This window comes from Odocoileus virginianus, chromosome 11 (assembly GCF_023699985.2).
Source record: "Odocoileus virginianus isolate 20LAN1187 ecotype Illinois chromosome 11, Ovbor_1.2, whole genome shotgun sequence".
In the NCBI taxonomy this organism is placed as follows: Eukaryota; Metazoa; Chordata; class Mammalia; order Artiodactyla; family Cervidae; genus Odocoileus; species Odocoileus virginianus.
This window is the reverse complement of record NC_069684.1, coordinates 22,108,408-22,128,456: the sequence shown is the minus strand read 5'-3', so window position 1 is coordinate 22,128,456 and position 20,049 is coordinate 22,108,408. Positions and strand designations below refer to the sequence as shown.

The following is a 20,049-nucleotide window of genomic DNA, read 5'->3' as shown; positions in this document are numbered from 1 at the left end:
AATAATGTTTGCTGTGGGTTTGCCATATATGGCCTTTGTTATGTTGAGGTAGATTCCTTCTATATCTATTTTCTGAAGAGTTTTTTTTTTAATCATAAATTGATGTTGAATTTTATCAAAAGCTTTTTCTATATCTATTGAGATTATCATATGATTTTTATCTTTCAGTCTAATATGGTGTATCACGTTGATTGATTTGCATATATTGAGGAATCTTTGCATCCCTGGGATAAGCTCCATTTGATCATGGTATATGATCCTTTTAGTGTGTTGTTGGATTCTGTTTGCTAGTGTTTTGTTGAGGATTTTTGCATCTGTGTTCATCAGTGATATTGGCCTGTAATTTTCTCTTTTTTTGTGATATCTTTAGTTTTGGTATCAGTGTGATGATGGTCTTATAAAGGAGTTTGGAAGTGTTCCTCCATCTGTAATTTTTTAGAAGAGTCTGAGAAGGATAAGCTTTAGCTCTGCTCTAGGCATTTGATAGAATTTGCTTGTGAAGCCATCTGGTTCCTCACTTTTGATTTTGGGGAGATTTTTGGTCACAGTTTCAATTTCTGTGGTATGGTCATAATTTCTATTCCTTTCTGGTTCAGTACTGGAAGGTTATACTTTTCTAAGAATTTTTCCATTTCTTCAAGGTTGTCCATTTTATATAGTTATATAGTTACTCATAGTAGTCTCTTATGATGCTTGGTATTTCTAGGTTGTCTATTGTAACCTCTCCTTTTTCATTTCTAATTTTATTGATTTGAGACTTTTTATTTGCTTTTTGATCAATCTGGCTAATGGTTTGTCAATTTTGGTTATTTTCTCACGGAACTGCTTTCAAACTACTGCACAATTGCACTCATCTCACACGCTAGTAAAGTAATGCTCAAAATTCTCCAAGCCAGGCTTCAGCAATACATGAACTGTGAACTTCCAGATGTTCAAGCTGGTTTTAGAAAAGGCAGAGGAACCAGAGATCAAATTGCCAACATCCGCTGGATCATCAAAAAAGCAAGAGAGTTTCAGAAAAGCATCTATTTCTGCTTTATTGACTATGCCAAAGCCTTCAACTGTGTGGATCACAATAAACTGTGGAACATTCTTAAAGAGATGGGAATACCAGACCACCTGACCTGCCTCTTCAGAAACCTGTATGCAGGTCAGGAAGCAACAGTTAGAACTGGACATGGAACAACAGACTGGTTCCAAATAGGAAAAGGAGTACGTCAAGGCTGTATATTGTCACCCTGCTTATTTAACTTATATGCAGAGTACATCATGAGAAACGCTGGGCTGGAAGAAGCACAAGCTGGAATCAAGATTGCCGGGAGAAATATCAATAACCTCAGATATGTAGATGACAAGACCCTTATGGCAGAAAGTGAAGAGGAACTAAAAAGCCTCTTGATGAACGTGAAAGAGAGTGAAAAAGTTGGCTTAAAGCTCAACATTCAGAAAACTGAGATCATGGCATCTGGTCCCATCACTTCATGGGAAATAGATGGGGAAACAGTGGAAACAGCTCCAAAATCACTGCAGATGGTGATTGCAGCCATGAAATTAAAAAACGCTTACTCCTTGGAAGGAAAGTTATGACCAACCTAGACAGCATATTAAAAAGCAGAGACATTACTTTGCCAGCAAAGGTCCTTCTGGTCAAGGCTATGGTTTTTCCAGTGGTCATGTATGGATGTGAGAGCTGGACTGTGAAGAAAGCTGAGTGCCGAAAAATTGATGCTTTTGAACTGTGGTGTTGGAGAAGACTCTTGAGAGTCCCTTGGACTGCAAGGAGATCCAACCAGTCCATCCTAAAGGAGGTCAGTCCTGGGTATTCATTGGAAGGACTGATGCTGAAGCTGAAACTCCAATAGTTTGGCCACCTCATGCGAAGAGTTGACTCATTAGAAAAGACCCTGATGCTGGGAGGGATTGGGGGCAGGAGGAGAAGGGGATGACAGAGGATGAGATGGCTGGATGGCATCACCGACTCTATGGACATGGGTTTGAGTAAACTCTGGGAGTTTGTGATGGACAGGGAGGCCTGGCATGCTGAGATTCATAGGGTTGCAAAGAGTCAGACACAACTGAGCGACTGAACTGAAATGAACTGAACCAAGTCTTTGCTATTGTTTTCTTCATTTCTTTTTCACTTATTTCTGCTTTGAACTTTATGATTTCTTTCCTTCTACTAACTTTGGGAAGTTTTTTGTTCTTCTTTTTCTAGTTGCTCTAAGTGTAAAGTGATGTTGTCTATTTGATGTTTTTCTTGCTTCTTGAGGTAGGATCATATTGCTGTAAACTTTCCTTTTAGAACTGCTTTTTCTGCATCCCATAGGCTTTGGGTTGTCATGCTTTCATTATCATTTGTATCTGGGTAGTTTTTTAAATTTCCTCTTTGATTTCTTTCAGTGACATCTTTGTTATTTGCAAGTGTATTGTTTAATCTCCATGTGTTTGTGTTTTTACAGTTTTTCTCCTATAATTAATATCTAATCTCACAGTATTGTGGTCAGAAAAAAATGCTTGATATGATTTCAGTTTTCTTAAATATACCAAGGCTTGATTTGTGACTTAAGATATGATTTATCCTGGAGAATGCTCAGTGTGCACTTGAGAAAAAGTATATTCTGATGCTTTGGATGGAATGCTTTGTAGATATAAACTAGGTCCATTGGGCATAATGTGTCATTTAAGGCTTGTGTTTCCTTATTAACTTTCTGTCTGGATGAACTCTGGTGTAAGTTGGTTGTTAAAGTCCCCTACTGTTATATGTTGCTGTTAATTTCCCCTTTTATGTTTGTTATCATTTGTCTTATGTATTGAGGTGCTCCTATGTTGGGTGCATAAATATTTACAATTGTTATGTCTTCTTCTTGGCTTGATCCCTTGATCATTTTATAGTGTCTTTCATTGTCTCTTGTTTTATTCTTTATTTTAAAGTCTATTTCATCTATGAGAACTGCTACACTGCCTTTCTTTTGATTTCCATTTGCATGGGATATCTTTTTCCATCCTCTCACTTTCAGTCTGTATGTGTCTCTAGGTCTGAGCTGGATCTCCTGTAGATAGCATATATATATTGTATCCATTCAGCCAGTCTGTGTCTTTTGGTTGGAGTGTTTAGTCCATTTACATTTAAAGTAATTATTGACATTTATGTTCCTATTAGCATTTTCTTAATTGTTTTACGTTGTTTTTGTAGGTCTTTCCCTTCTCTTGCATTTCTTGCCTAGAGAAGTTCTTTTAGCATTTGCTTTAAAGATACTTTGGGGGTGCTGAGTTCTCTTTAACTTTTTCTTGTTTGTAAAGCTTTTTGTTTTTCCATCAATTTTGAATGAGATAATTGTTAGATAGAGTAATCTTGATCATAGGTTTTTCCTTTCATTACTTTAATTATACCCTGGCACTCTTTTCTGCAGAGTTTTTGCTGAAAGATCAGCTGTTAACTTTATGGGGATTCCCTTGTATGTCACTTGTTGCTTTTCCTTTGCTGCTTTTAATATTTTTTCTCTGTGTTTACTTTTTGTTAGTTTTATTAATATGTGACTCAGCATGTTTCAGCTTGGGTTTATCCAGTATTGCACTCTCAGTGCTTCCTGGACTTGACTTACTATTTCCTTTCCCACATTAGAGAGGTTTTCAACTATAATCTCTTCAAAATTTTTCTCAGGCCCTATCTCTTCTTTTCTTTTTCTGGGTCCCCTATAATTTGAATGTTGGTGCATTATTGTCCCAGAGGTCTCTAAGACTACCTGTAATCCTTTCATTCTTTGTCTTTATTCTGCTCTTCAGCAGTTATTTCCACCATTCTATCTTCCACCTCACTTATCCATTCTTCTGCCTCAGTTATTCAGCTATTGATTCCTTCTAGAGTATTTTTAATTTCAGTAATTGTGTTGTTTGTCACTATTTTCTTATTCTTTATTTCTTCTAGGCCCTTGTTAAACATGTTGAAAGATTCTTGTATTTTTTCCATTCTGTTTTTGAGATTTTGGATCATCTTTATTATCATTACTCCAAATTCTTTTTTCAGGTAGTTTGCTATTTCTTCTGCATTTATTTGGTCTTATGGAGTTTTACCTTGTTCCTTCATCTGCACAATATTTCTCTGTCTTTTCATTTTGTCTAACTTACTGTGTTTAAGATCTCCTTTTCCCAGGCTATAGGGTCATAGTTCTTCTTGCTTTTGATCTCTGCTCTCAGTGGGTGAGGATGGTCCAGGGGCTTATGTAGGCTTTGTGTTGGGAGGGACTTGTGCCTGCATTCTTGTGGGAGTAGATAAGTTTTTTCCCTCTGATGGGCAGCGCCTTGTGAGGTTGTGTGTTTTGGGGTGTCTAGGGGCCACCTGTCTGCTTATGATTGGGTTTGTTTTCCTATCTTGCTGGTTATTTGGGTGAGGCATCCAGCACTAGGTGATGCAGGCAGTTGGGTGATGCCAGGTCTTGGATTCAAGTGGGGGCCTTCATGGGCATTCTCACTGATTAATACACCTGGGACTCAGGAGTTCTCTGGTGGTCTAGAATCCTGGACTCTCTACTCCCACCCCAGAAACTCAGACCCAGCATCTGATTAGGGAATCAAGATCCCACAGCTGTTTGTCATGGAAATAAAGTGGATTAAAACAAACAAAAGAAACAAAAAATGAAACCAAGACAAATGGTAAAAGAAAAATCAGGTAAATAGAAACACAAACAAAGGAACACACACACACAACAACAAAACCAAAAGAGACCAAAGAAAGCAAAGTACAAGAGAGTGACCCAGTGAGCAAAGGAAACCAAAAAATCATACCAACCAACTAAAAACAAAACTAACTAAAACAAAAGACAGAAAACAAGCCAAAGCAGAGTGCCAACTGAGAAATAAAGCAAAGAAAACAAGACAAACACATAGAAATGGTGAAAAAATAGAAAAGAACAATTAAAGAGAAGTATATAAAAGATCTATGTCTATTAACGAAAAGCTACAAGAAAAGAACCAAAATAAATAAATAAAAAACCACCAACAAAACAAACAAACAAAAAACCTCAAAGAACTGCAGAAAGCCAAAGTAAGAGTAGAAATATGTAAAAGGCATAAAAAGTGTTATTAAAAAATGTTCCCCAAAGCCTAAATAGAAATAGTAATAATAAAAACAACAACAGAGGGAAAAAAAAAGAGGAGGGGAAAAAAAGGCAGAATCAACCACAGAGCAAATCAAAACATGAGAATAATAATAAATGTTTTCTTTTTGTCTCAGCTATCAGCATCCTTTCCCCCAGCTAGAAGACACAGCCCACCTCTGCCTCCCTAGGAGGCCCTCCAGTGCTGGGGAGGGCTGATCTCTGGACCTGTTGTGGGGATATCTCAGACTTTAATCTGGTCCTATTCCTGTGTGTGCGTGCCTCCAGTGTCCACAGCTTGCAGAGCTCTAGAGTGTTTTCTTTTTTGGGAACCCTCATTGTCCTTTCATAGATCCCAAAGACACAGAGTCTTCCCAGTTGATCTTGTGAATTTAATCTGCAGCTTATTTAGCTGATGGAAAGTTTTTTGATTCTCTTCCTTAGTTGCTCCACTCCTGGAGCTCAATTGTGATTTTATGCCCAACTCTGCATGTAGGTCATCCATAGGAATTTGCTCCTGAGGCTGCCCTGGAGGATGTGGGTCTGCCCCAGAGAGGACCAAAAGTGGAGGTGGCATGGTTGCTTGGATTGCAGGGACCCTGGAAGCACCAGGAAAGCCAGAGGCCACCAGTGTAGGACATATGGCTCTATTAGGATTCTTTTCTAGCCTCTGGGAGCTTACATTCAAAAGGCTTCCCTGGCTGATCCTTCTGTAGTGCACAGTGCATCAGGCACTCAAAGGGCCACTCTCACTGGGGTCTTTCTTTATTGCTCATCTGCTGGTGCCAGCATGTCAGGGGAGAGAGGTTACAGGGATGGCTCCAGCCTCTGCCCATGACTCAGTAGTAGTACCCTGCTTCCACACCCACTTTCCTCCAAAGGCTTTCCCCACAATGGATTTCCACCCTCCCATTTCCTCAGGCCATCTCCCCATAGTCAAAAACAGTCCTGGCTCTCCCTGGGATTGCTCTCCCATCCCTGCCTCCAGCTCCCAGCCACTGTGCGCACTGGTGGACTTGCATCCCTGTCTTGAGGTATGTAGGATCATGGCACAGATGGTCTGTGTGGTTCTCACTCCATTCAGATTGTCACAGATCAGCTGCTTCACTCTGATAGTCTCAGATGCTTCCCCTCCGTCCCAACCGATTGCCCCAGATGCAGGGATATCTCCCCTGCCTCAGCTTCCCAACCCCCAGCAGCAGTTTGTCCTGTTTTCTCTCCTTCTCCCTTCTTTCCTTCATCCTACAGAGTTGTGTGCAGATCCACATATTTCTTTCCAGTTGTCAGGGACTTCTGCTGGTATCAGCTGGTGTTTTATGAGAACTGCTGCATCTGTAGATGTTTTCTTGATGCATCCATGGAAGGAGACTTGCCCCATGTCCACCCAGTCCTCCACCATCTTGTCAACTCTCTGTTTCCAATTATTGCGTATTTAATCACTAACATTCTAATCCAACTGAGTTATGTCCTACAATAATACTTTATTTATTTATTTAAAAATTGAACGAAATGAAGCAACATTGATTTATAACAGTATATAAGTTCCATGTTTACAACATTATTTTTCTACTTCTCTCTAGCCTACAACTAAGATCATGGCATCTGGTCCCATCACTTCATTGGAAATAGATGGGGAAACAGTGGAAAAAGTGTCAGACTTTATTTTTGGGGGCTCCAAAATCATTGCAGATGGTGATTGCAGCCATGAAATTAAAAAACGCTTACTCCTTGGAAGGAAAGTTATGACTAACCTACACAGCATATTAAAAAGCAGAGACATTACTTTGCCAAAAGGTCCACCTAGTCAAGGCTATGGTTTTTCCAGTGGTCATGTATGGATGTGAGAGTTGGACTGTGAAGAAAGCTGAGCACCGAAGAATTGATGCTTTTGAACTGTGGTGTTGGAGAAGACTCTTGAGAGTCCCTTGGACTGCAAGGAGATCCAACCAGTCCATCCTAAAGGAGATCAGTTCTGGGTGTTCATTGGAAGGACTGATGTTGAAGCTGAAACTCCAATAGTTTGGCCACCTCATGCGAAGAGTTGACTCATTAGAAAATACCCTGATGCTTGGAGGGATTGTGGGCAGGAGGAGAAGGGGACGACAGAGGATGAGATGGCTGGATGGCATCACCGACTCGATGGACATGAGTTTGAGTAAACTCCGGGAGTTTGTGATGGACAGGGAGGCCTGGCGTGCTGCGATTCATGGGGTCGCAAAAAGTCAGACACGACTGAACTGAACTGATAGCCTACAACATGCTTACCACCGAAAGGTATTTTTCATCCATCATTATACAGTGGTCCCCTTTATTCATTTCACCCTCCTCCCAGCCCCTTCACCTCTGATAACCACTACTTTCTTGTTCATATTTCCATGCTTATTTTTGTTTGGTTTGGTTTGTTGTTTCATTTTGTTTGTGTTTGTTTATTAGTTTTTTATATTCCATATGCGAGTGAAATCATATGATGTCTTTTTCTGCCTTATTTCATTTAGCATAATACCCCCAAGTCTCTATTTACTTTTAAGTAGAGGGAGCTTAATGGAATGGAGTAAACTGCTACCTGATCAAGGAGAAGTTCCCTGGAAGATATTTAGAAAGATGATCATTTGGCAGAATATCTATACATCTTTGTGTGTATATGAGATACACACAGTTCAAACCACTACGAAGGAGTATACACTTCAGCTTTATCACCAAATACCATAAAAATTGCAGTTAGAAGCCTCCACATGATTTCCTTGCTTATAGATGTTGGCAGTATGTCAAGAGCAAATATATATATAAGCTTCTATTAGATTTGTCTTCATAGTATTTTGGCCTTGAATTAGTCAAGTGGTTCTCAACGGGGGAAGTGCTGCCCCCTAGGGACATGTTGGGAAACAGCGAGGGTGGTTTTGGTGTCACAATGATTGGAGGTTAGGACTGGCATTCACTGAGTAATGCGCTAAGGACATCAGACACGCCTGTAGTGCATGAATAGTCCTGCTAAATGAATCATCCTGCATCCTGTTTGGTTCTTGAAGGCCTGGTCAAACATTCATGTAGACGAAAAATCCATTTATCATGATCTGAGTCTAGGAGCTAATTCTATGTTCAATATAAATGCTGAATCACAAAAGTATTTTTTTTTTTCTGTATACTTCAAATATACTTCCCAGGAATGCAACCAGTGTATTTTTGAAAGAAGATTGCTTTTTATTTGTTTGCAAATTTTACCAAGAGTTGTTTCCCATTTTGGAAAGTCATGTCGTGGATGACAGTGCTGCTTATAGTATTGAGTCACCCATACATACACCTCCATTGGTCTGTATTTGAAACTACTACAGTCATGCTGACTCTATGAATATACTACTTTACTTTGAATTCAAAATTCAAAATATCAGTATAAAGAAAAACACCTGTAATGTTTGGTGAATATTTTCTTCTCTCTCTTACCTCTGAATCTATTCATAAGTAGGTTCAAGCATTTGATTGCTTCATTTTACTTTACTCTTTTAATGCAGTTGTGTCAGAAACATTTGTATATTGAAATTCATTTTACTTCAATGTAAAATATTTTCTTTTTTAATACAAATAGGACATTAAGTTTTTTAAATTATGTAAGGTATGTCATATTATGTTTGGATTTTTAATACAGAATGTTTGCTATAAAAATGAGGCTTGTGGGACTGTCAGGAATGAGGATGATGGATTTAGATAGACAAAAGAGCAATTGGGACATATGAAAGGCTTATCTTTTGAGTACAGTGAGAAGCGGCATCAAGATGGGTCATTGGGGTGATGGAAAGTGTAAGAATTGTAAGGTAGAACATTTGAAGGCATTGACTTCTTCAGTAGTATTCATGCTTATCTAATACGTACTCTGTGTCAGATACATTGCTGAGAAATGCTCCTTATTACAGCCTCTCACCGATGGCACAGGCATGCTCTTATCCTTAGTGGTGGTCCTGAAACCTGAACCAGACCACACAGGCCATGTTTGCCATCCACAGTGCCTACCTTCTTAACTGTATGTACCACATTAGCTAGAGCTTAGTCTGAAAAAGAGAAACCTGAACTTTTCCTGGCACCTACTGGAAAGGGTCTCTGTTGAATGAGTCGAAGGGCATCTGACAGCTTAGGGGCTCAGCCAACCTTGGTTTGTGTTCCTGCCTCCAGCTCTGACTGTGATCTATGCAAAATCTGGGCTGGGCTGTAAGAAGGGTGCATTTCCTTTCTCATACACAGGCCTGCTCTCTGCTGAAGACATCTGGGGGGCATATCCATTTTGAAATATTTATACATGGACCACATTTTGGCAATTAAATGACATGAATACTGCTCGGTATTTAGAATCTCGGCTAAAACCTGGAGTTCTGTATCAGAGCTGACCTTAACATAGGAAGTACATATTTTATGATGGTTAACAGACCATCAACTAATAGCTGTTATTAGTATTAAAAGTTTGTATCAGTTATAATAAATAGACAACCCAACATTTATCCATCTTCCATGATACCTCCCGGATGGAGTTAATGAGTTGGAGAAGTGACTGGTTTTCCAGTCACTGACTGGTTTGTTAAAAGTCCCCTAGATTTTCAATGTGAACATGATGGATAGGGTTAGGGGGAGGGCGAAGGCAGTGAGAAGAGAACCTCACAGGGATGTGTGAACGGTACCTTAGCACTGGCAGAGGTGAAGGCTGTACCTGGCTGCTGCTATCAGCTGGGCCATATTTCTTGGAGGCTTTAGACCCTCACCAATGAGAGACTTGAGGGAGAGATCTAAGAAAAGTCTTCCCTTTACTCCAGAGAAACCACTGGGATGTCCTCAGCAAGAAAAGTTTGGTTTTGGTGTGCTGAGAGTCACAGCATCATCAGTATGTACTTAGGTCCTCCATGGAGAGGCAGCATAGGATAGTGATGGGGAGCAAGGACTTTGGAGACAGGTAGTTCTTTTCCAGGTGGATAAGTTCAAATAAGTTGCTTGAACTCTATTACCTTAGTTTTTTCACCTAAAAAATGGGGATCATAGTGGAGCTATCTCATAGATTAATTGTTTGATTAAATGAGATAATTTATGTACATTGCTTAGTACATGCTACATTGAGCACATAGTAGGTACCCAACAGGTGTTAGCTTCTACTTCTCTTCATGCAAGTATGGGGATAATAAAAGTACCCACTCAGAGATCCATTGTAAAATAAATAAAGTGGCCAGAACTCTGCCTGCCATATTGTAAGTAATACATGTTAGTTATCACTATTACTATCATTAATATTTTTATTATTACCACTGTGGGAAATTAGCAGACTTTAAGATTCTAGCACAGTATCAAATTAAAAACTTGTTCCTCATAAGTGTTTTCATACTAAAACCATGTGTTCTAATATTCGATTTGCTAAATATATGGTATTGGTTCATATGTATAGGACACCTATACATATTAGAGCTTGAAAACTTCCCACACACTATCCTTGTTTTTGCCTATTGGTGCCAGTGGAGTTATTAATACATTTGAATATATGGTTTTCTTTAAGGACTAAAATAAGTGTAGTGTCTCCATTGTTACTGTACACTTGAGTCTCTGGGATATTTAGAGAGGTGGGCAATGGCTTTTTTTTTTTTTTTAATAACTGAGCAAACAAAATCTCAGAAAAGTGTGGGGTTGAAAAATTAGAGAATGTCAAGTGTGATCTGGAAGGGAACTCAAGAGTTTCATGTTCCAAGCTCTCATTTTGCAGATGGTTCGGAGAAGTTCAAACAACTTGCCCAAGGACAAGTAGCTACTGAATGGCAGAGCAGGTCATTGACCAGCGCTCATTTGGGGATTGCTTATTTGATGTGTTAAAATCCTTTGGGTTGATGGAGCTGGGGCCAAGAGCCAGCTGTGCTCTGTTCTGTTTGGTTCCTTAGGGTCCCCTCAGCAGGTAGGCAAGAGGATCAGCAGAGAGTTTAGGCCCAGAGTGGCCCCAACCCACCAGCAAGCAGTGGCACGCTCTCCTTTGGTCTTTGGACACCTGCAGGATATAGACAGAAGAGTCCTGTATTCAGAATAAAAAAACCCTGGCCTTACCTCTGGCTCCATTTTCCTGTCCCAGGTTTACTGAGGTATAATTTACATAACAGTAATCTTTTTTCTTTTAGTTTACAGTTCTTTGAGTTTTGAAAAATGCATAGAGTCACGCATTGTCCCACAATCAAGATAGTGAACAGTCCAGTCACCCCAATTCCCTTTGTACACCTTGTATTGAGTTTCCCCCCACCAGACCTGACACCCAGCTTCTGGCAACCACTAATCTAGTCTATCTCTATTGATTTGCTTCTTCTAGAATGTCACATAAATGAAATTATACCAGATGTGGCCTTTGAGTCTTTTTTTTCTCCATGTAGCACAACACATTTAAGATTTGTCCCGGCTGCATTCTTAGAGTCTGCAGGTCCTTGAGTAAGTTGCTTAACTTTCAGCTTCAGTATTCTTATCCGGTAAAATGGGCATAACACTTGCCTTGCATTTTTGTTGTTGTGGTTAGGAAGAAAAAATGCACACCAGTGTGCACCAGTTCAAAGGAAAAGCAAGTATATACAATGTACTTGTTGTTCTTGTTATGAGGTTGCCTCTTGAAGAGGCTCCAGGTGCAAAGGAAACTCTAATTGAAGCAGAAACCCTGCAGAGCCTTTGTTTTTCTGACGAGCAGGGCAAGGTCTAGCCATCTCTGCTAAACATTTCCCCTGCCAAAGGGCTGAGCAAACTGGCTCCAAGATTTAAAATGCGGCCGGCAACACTTCCCCAACAGGGTCTAGCACTAGGGGAAATAGATCTCTGGCTTATTACCTCCATCAGGCAGCTCTCACGGGGTTGGGAAGCCTAACCTGTGGATGAGTTACTCTGATCTCTTTGGATGAAGCCACTTTGCAAGGCATTACCACTCACATCGATGATAAAATGGCAATAGCATTGTGGAAAAAAGATATGACTATCTAGCATACGGAGCAACAAACAGACAAAAAGAGAGGGGCCTCTCTTGTCTTAAAATGCACAGGGGGGAGGTTGAAATTCAGATCTGCACTTCCTTCTGCATGTGATTCTGAGTTACAGAACACATGTGACCAACATACACTTCTTGGGCATTGCTGCCAGAGTGTGGAATGGAAGGGGCCCGCCTTCGATATTATCCTCCCATCCAATGAGCATGTGGGTGGCAGACAGCAAGACAGGTGCATACCAGAGGAGGGAAAACCTGGACAGGGATTCAGGAGCCCTGGTACCCTGTCTGGCCCTGCCTATTAATTGTGTGACTTCACTCTTGTTCCTCACCCATGGAAAAGAGAGCTATGATAAGTCACCCAGGAAGGGATCTCAAGTGACCCCCATGAATGATAGAGAAGCTGACCCCCAGATCTGTGTATGGAAAGGGGTGTGCACGTAGGCATGCATGCTCAGTTGTGTCCGACTCTTTGCAGCACTGTGGACTGTAGCCTGCCAGATTCCTCTGTCTATAGAATTTTCCAGGCAAAGAACACTGGAGTGGGTTGCTATCTCCTCCTCCAGAGGATCTTCCCGACGCAGGGATTGAACCCGCATCTCCTGTCTCCTGCATTGGCAGGCAGGTTCTTTACCACTGAAGACACCTGGGAAGCCCGTATGGGAGGGGGTGGGTGCAGAAAACAACAACCCTGAGCCTTTAAGTGAAATCCTTCAGAAAAGCTCACTCTTTCCAGCACTAGCTGAATAAGATTCCAATAAACATATTGCTGAAATGTTTGTTTCCGGGTGTCATTTCAGACTTCAAGTAGCTAAAACAGATCCGGTTCCTATATATAGATACTGCATTTGGTTGTGTTCTGGGAGGTTTTTATTACTACGCTGCCTGGCCAGCTCCCAGCTGAGCTTTTCCCTCAAGGGATCAGATTTTGGAATCAGAAAGTCAGAAAGGATCAGTGATCATATTAAGGGGTCTCTCGCTCTCCTTCTCTCTCTCCCCACTGTGGCTCTACACTGCAGGTGGACGCCAGCGTGGACTGGCTCCTCCCTTTTGCTCAAAGACTCTTAATAATAATGATGACAATGCTGATGGAAACTGACCAGCCCCACTATGGCAGCAAATACAAGCAAAACAGCCCTGACGATCCTGGGCTTAAAGGAAACATAGTATAATTTGGGTTGAAATGAAGTGCAGATTGTCACAAACAGCTCAGTCTTTAGATAACAGGACCCAGGGCTCTCTGAGGATAGAAGCAAAGAAAGGGGATAGTAAGGGTGGGTTTTTTGGGGGTGGGTGAGTTCTGAATTTTACTCCTGAATTCTCCAGGGGAGGAATACTGGGAATAAAAAGGTTCATGAAGGAAGGTGGAGGTGGGGATTGGAGGAAGAGATGTAGGCAGGGAAGGAGGAAGGGGTAAGGGGTTTACTTAAAGAAATAAGGTTGTACCCTGGCAGTCTGATTTTTTTCAATGTGTCCGATCACTGACAGCGAAGCCCTCCACTGTACGCCCTTTGTTTTCTGTTCAGAAAACCGAACCTCTGCCCCATTTTATAGTGTCTGCCTTCACCTGCCTCTCTGACTCCTTTATGTTTAGCTGTCATGGATCTGACTGCCTTCCTGGTCTCCATATTTTATGTGCTTCAGCACCCCTTCTCTTTTTTTCTTCCCCTCTGTCTCTTTCTTCCCTCCTCTCTTCGCTGCTTTTCTTTCTCAGTCCTCTCTCCTCCCAGACTCTTGTCTTTGCCCTTCGTTCCCCCCTCCCCTCCCCCTTCCATCTCTCCCTTTTCCTCTTCCATCCCTCCCCTCCCCCTCCTTTCCCCTTTTCCTTCTTTCCTCCCTCCCCATTCCTCCCTTCCTCCTCTTTCCCCCTCGCCCCTTCTGCCCTTCTCCCCTTCCCTCCTGTCTCCACGTCCCCATCTCCCCATCCCCTCTCCCTCTCCCCTCTCTCCCCTGCTTCCCTTTCCCTCCCTCTCCCTCTCGTCCTTGTTTATCTGTAAGCTCCAATTTCTTGCCTTATAGATTTACCTGCAGAACAAGACACCGCTCCTCTTGCAAAAACTGTTTAAGAAATCCATATCCTCTCCCCTTCATTCCTTGGGCATTTCAGAAATGATATTCCTCCCCCAACTACCCCCGTCAAAATAAAATAAATTCAGCCAGCTCCTGCTGTGTGTCCTTAAATCCATTCCCTCTAGCTTCGCTGGTTTGAAAGCCTGTACCCTAGAAGGGGCCTCCTGCATTTGCTGGCAACCCTGCTCCAGCCTGATCGCCACAGATAGTGCTTTGGAGTGAAAAAAAGGGGGAAAAACCCTCTCGTTGGAGATTTCAAAACAGATCCTACCAGCTTTCAAATCTGTGCACTTGTGGAGTGGCAGGGCTTGGGGAAGAGGCGTCGGAGACTTGGGGTGCGGGTGTTTGTCATAAACAAATAAGCCACAGGATTTATACATATATATAAATGTGCGTTTCCCTTGGCGTGTTTGGTTGTCTTTCTCCCTGGCATCCAGGGTGGGTGGTGTGCAAGTCTGACTTCTCTCACACTTTGACTGGGGTCTGGCGAGTGAGCGTGTGTGATGGAATTGAGGAGGGGGTTGCTGGGTTTTTGATCTGATTCACTTGACAGATTATTTGAATCCAGCCCACCTTTCCGCACATGTCAAACAGATGGGATCATTGTTAAAACCTTGGGAGAGCCGTGGCTGAGCGGTGGGTAAGGCAGGGAGGGGAAGTGAGGAGGGGGACCGTGCAGAGGGGGCACCTTCCAGTAGCTTTGTGTTTTCACACGTTGGAACCGACAGGAGCCCTTCTTCTCCGTGGGGGGTGTTTTGGGGGCATGGGGCTGATGAGGGGTGGGATGGAAAGGAGAGAGAGAGGTGGGGTGTTGGTGGGCAGGGTTATGATGTCACAGCAAAAGTTACAACAGGAGGAAAACACAGAAATGGTTCAACATTTTTTTTTTAAACTTTGGACTGCCAAGAGCTGAAGGAGAGTGGTGAGCAAAGGAATGAAGGGGAGAGAGAGAGAAACTAAACTGGAAGCTTGAGTTTTGTGTAGCTTCTTGAAACCTTATGAATGGATTACTAGCAGCTGAGAACCAGGAGAGACCTATAGGGGATGCAAGATCATTCACACACTAGAAGGGGGAGAAAGAAACGCACGGAGGAATTCTTCCTTGCTGTGTATCCCTCCTTCCTGAAATGAATGGTATGAAACCTTTTTCTGAGGGTCGTGGGGGTGGCATAAGGAAGGTGGAAGTTTACTTCTCCTTTTCTTACCTGGGTATCTTCCCTTCATTTAAACTAAGGCTCCTCTCCTTCCTTCCCTCCTTTCTGCCCTGGTTTCTCTCTCTCTCTCTCTGTCCCCTCTGCTTTCTGTCTTTCTCTGCAATCCCCCTACCCCTTTCCAAAGCCCCAGTCTCTATTGAGCTGCTTTGGTGGGAGGGGGGGGAGGTGGAGGAAAGGACTAAGACAGCAAAGTGAAGGAAGACAGGGAGACGCTAAGAGGAAAAGGCACAGTCTAGGATTGAGGGGTTTCTGTTTAGTGATATCCACGTGCCTGAATTGATATCTTCTTTAGGGACTTGCCTTGAAGCTTCAGTGGATGCTGCGTAGGGAGAGAGGGCACACCAGCGATGGGGGGTTTAGGATACAGCATTTGTAAAGCACATCAATGAGGGATGAGCTAGGGTGGAGGAATTTAGAAGAAGATGAGGGGATCCAAGGCAGAAGAGGCAGTGTGATCTTACTCCAGAGTAATGTGGGCTGCATGTTTTATATGTGGGCAACACAAGCAGTGATTTTAGAACTGTAAATGATTTTTCTTATTATTGAATGAAGGACCCAATATATTTCTCTACCTGTTTTGTACTCACCCATGGTCAAACACCCTTACCTGAGAATTCAGAACCATGCCCAGTGTGTATGCATGTGTATGTGTTTGTGTGTGTGTATACACATGTTTTGAGATACCTTACATCTAGGCAAACAGTATTGTGGAGGTTAAATACACATTATTTAATTCCCCATTTTATCCATTCATTCCAAATCAATGAAAAAAAAATAGTTGTTTGGGTCTAGCTGCTGATAGTTGTAATTTACTTATTTTGAGCGTCTCATTTGTTTATTTGCTCACTCAGCATATGGTGACTTTTAGTAACTTCAGAGTGAGAAACTTGAGCGAGAATAAGAAGACCTATATCGTGCAAATCCATGGCATTTCCTCTGAATGCTTCCTACAGCAGGATAATTGATTTCTCCTTTCCCCCAATGGCTAACATAAAGTAAATTTGGGGCATTGTCCTTTCAAATCCCAAATGATTGAAATAAGAAAGAATGCAGGATATGTATGGCAAAACAAACAAAAGTGGTCCCTAAAAGAGTGGTGTGGGTTTATTAGACAGTAAGCAAGTCTGTTCACAACACATGTGTGAGTATGTGCGTGTGAGTGTGTGTGAGAGAGAGAGAGAGAGAATACATACAGAAAAGAGTGCTCCAAAACAGTATTGATTGTTGGCTATTGATTGTGTAGGCTGCGGCTGCTGGAAGAGAAAGCGGGAGATGTTTACTGGGGAAACCAAGAGCAGCGTCTGTCCCCTGTGCCTCAGTGAGGTGGGGAGGTTTTCAGGAGGGAGGAGGGGACAGGCAGTAGGTGGAGAGATGCACCGAACTTATTAGCTTTGACATCATCATTGTCTTTAAATGAAACAAACAAGAAGATAATTACAGGCAGAGAGAAAGGGAGAGAAGGGGAGCAGGAGGGACTGAGAGCACAGGCCCCCGAAGGATATGCTCTTCTTCTCATCCTCTTTTCCATCTTCCCAGGGACCCACAAGACTCCCAGAAGGTGAAGTCAAGGGCTCTCAGACTCATAAGGTTATTAGGACACCAGACTGGCACCCCAGAGGAGAACTTTACAAAGACTTGCAACACACCAACAAGTTGGAAGAGGATTAAAAACAACCTTCAACACTCACCAACCCCAGGCACAGAGCTGGGGGGAATATTCTGACCTGCACAGGCAGACTGGAGGCTGGATGGGGAGCTGGCTGAGGAGGACATCTGGAAAGTGAAGGCTAAGTACCAGCTGGCTTTTTTGTGCCCCTCCTAGATTCTTTTTTTTTTTTTTTGCCTTTTTAGATAGTAAGCATCAAATTCTGTGTCTCCGTATACCAGTTTTTCTAGCAATTTGTTGGAAGCTGAATGTATTTGAGGTTAAAGACGACAAAGAAAAGGTAACTCCCAGGGAAGGAAGGAAGATAAAGAAAAGAACATTGGAGGCTAAGATTCTTTTTAGTGACTTCAGGTAGTGAGTGGTATGTGGGTGCACAAGTGTGTATTTGAGAAGATTTGGCTCCTGCCCACGTGTCCCCCTTCCAGTGTCAACGAGGGGAGGAGCTATTGAAGAAGGGAAAAAAGAAAAAGAAAGAAACCTGAGCTCTCTGGAAGAAATTCAAAGGAACCCAGAGAAATGGACTTCATTCTTCAAGGACTAAACTAGAACAAGGAGAGAGAGAGAGGTCAGGGAGAGGTTGGGGGACACACATAGGGGACGGGAGGGGGACAGAGGCTACGCAGTCACCGCACCCAGCTCAGGTAGCCAGGAGAGGTGCTTTTTGGGGGCTGCTTGAAAAAGTTTGGTTCCTGAACAAAACAGTTTGCCAGGGGACAGCGAATCCACAGCTAGCTGTCTCTTCCTCTTATCCCCATCACCCCGGCGTGGTACTCAGAAGCTGACTTCTGGTTCTATATAAAGAGCCGGGGGGAGGTATGATGTGCTTCAAGATTCTGAGGGTGAGCCTGGTAGTTCTGGTTGGGTGGGCGCTCAGTACTGTCAGCTCGGAGCTGGGCTGGATGCGCAAGAGATCCTTGGCCCAAAGAGGACGCCTGAGCCAGGTGCTGTCGGAAGGAGAGCGCTGTTGGCTGGGGGTCAAGGTTCGGAGACCCAGAGTTGCTCCCGAGCATCACCTCTTTGGGGTCTATCCCAGCCGGCCTGGGGACTACCTGAGGCCCTACCTTGCAGGAGATCAGGGAAGGCATCATGCAGGACGCAGTAAGCTGGATGCCGAGGGAATGGCTGTGAGCTCTGTCCCCCCAGACCCAACTGCAAGTGCAAGAGTGAGGAGTGAGGCTGAGCGGCCAGCCGCTCCATGGGGAGGGGACAGTCCTATTGGGCAGTCGCAGCTACTGGGATATGATGACACTTATCTTGGCGATGGAGGATCCAAGGAGCCTCTAGGTGAGGCTGGGGCTCCAGAAGGCACAGCCTCGGCTGCCACCATGATCACCACCTTCCCATGCCCAAAGGAATCTGGACCAGAGACCCAAAGGAAGGGCTGGACCAAGACCAGGCGTCGGCGCCAGGTGGTGAAGGGACAGGCAGGAGGAATGCGGGGAGACCCCAAGTTTGTGCCCTGGCACTTCCAGCCTTGGCCTAAACATCCCCTCATGCCTAGGGTCCGAACCGGCCCATCAGAGGGTGGCATCCGGAATGGTGGAGGGGACCCCGTCTGGGAAGCAGAGACTGTGAGCCCCCAAGAAAGACTGCCTGTCTTGTACTTCTCTGGGAGGCGGGAGCCGCTGCTGCTGCGTCCAGAAGTGCTGGCTGACATTCCCCGGGAGGCGTTCACAGTGGAAGCCTGGGTGAGACCGGAGGGAGGCCAGAACAGCCCAGCCATCATCGCAGGTAATCACCCACTCCCGGGCTTTCCGTGGTCCGCGGGGTGGGGCTGGCTTCTGGTTTTGGTGAGGTTAGACATCAGGGGGCAAGGAGGGGAAAGGGGCAGAGCAGAAGAACCAGGGAGGGCTGGCCGGGCAGAGAGGGGGAAGGACCTCTATTCATCTGTGCAGCAGAATCCCAGACATCATCTGCATTAATGACTTTATAACCACAAGAGCATTTGTCCCTTGTATTGATCTCGTGTGCTTCTATACATTGTGCTGGCACTTAGGAGACCTCCAGCTCACTCTCTCATCCCTCTTTAAAGGGGAAGATCTCTGGTTCTTTGTCAGGGGGGAAGAGGTGTCACACTCCATTTCTCATAATCCAGTGTGAGAAACCCAGGCACCTTTGAAATGACGTGAAAGTGTACAGACCTGGGCAGTGAGTCATGCCTGGGCTGGGCTAGGTGGTAAGGAAATGAGGCTGCCGGGTACATAGCCAGTGGGTCCTGGTTGGTCTCCTTTTCTTTGAGTAGCCCTGGAATGTAGCAGAAAGCTACTACCTTGACCAGGTCCTGGAGTCCCCTCTGTTTTGTCCTAAAAATCACGTGTCCAGCCTGGGACTAGCAAGGTCTACTGCAAAAGGTGGGCACTCACAAGCCAGGACCCTGGTTTCTAACCTGGACTGTTGTAAAAGGGACCAGAAATGCACCTTGTATAATTCTATGGTCTTAATCAGGAACAATATTTGGGAACACTCTCCGCATTTATTTTACAGTATACCCAGATCTTGGCTTTCATGAAAAGCCACCCAGAAGGACAAAGAAAAGAATGGGATTAGGAATAATTGTCTCCCTTGCCTTAATGGGGGTGGGGGGCGGTTGGGGGGCGACTGGTTTCAGCAAGGAGTGGGTAAGGGATTAGAAGTGATACATGATCATTCAGTGTCTCTTTATCCCTTCAGAGCCCCCACCCCAGGACAGACCCTCACACAAAGCTAGGTACATAGTGGAACCATTTTCATTTTATTAATCTGAATTATGCAAAACACACTTTGATGCTTGCCAGTCCCATGACATGGATGGGGAAACCAAAGTCGTGAGAGGTGTGCCTGGGGCAGACGGGGAGTGGAACCCCAGAACCCCTGAAGGCCTTGACAGCTCCCCATAGTAAAGACTCCTCAGGCTGCTGGGTGCCTGCAAATAAGTTTTAGACCAGAGAAAGAAATCTGGAAGGAGGGAGCCTCTTGCGATGGTGTGTTGCTGGAACATCCCTTCCGGACACGCTGTCTTTCCCCCTCTTTGGCTGTAATTTCTCTTTTGGAAGCTGGGAT

General features: G+C 43.7%; 1 protein-coding gene across 1 annotated transcript in view; it reads left to right on the top strand.

The window, feature by feature from the left end:
• The first annotated feature begins 16,871 nt into the window (after window positions 1–16,871).
• The window catches only part of PAPPA2 (pappalysin 2), a 289,437-nt gene continuing 286,259 nt past the window's right edge, over window positions 16,872–20,049 (top strand). Inside the window, exon 1 of the mRNA XM_020879747.2 lies at window positions 16,872–18,741. Coding sequence (XP_020735406.2) covers window positions 17,826–18,741 — 916 coding nt within the window. The 5' untranslated portion in view covers window positions 16,872–17,825. The remainder of the gene's footprint in view (window positions 18,742–20,049) is intronic.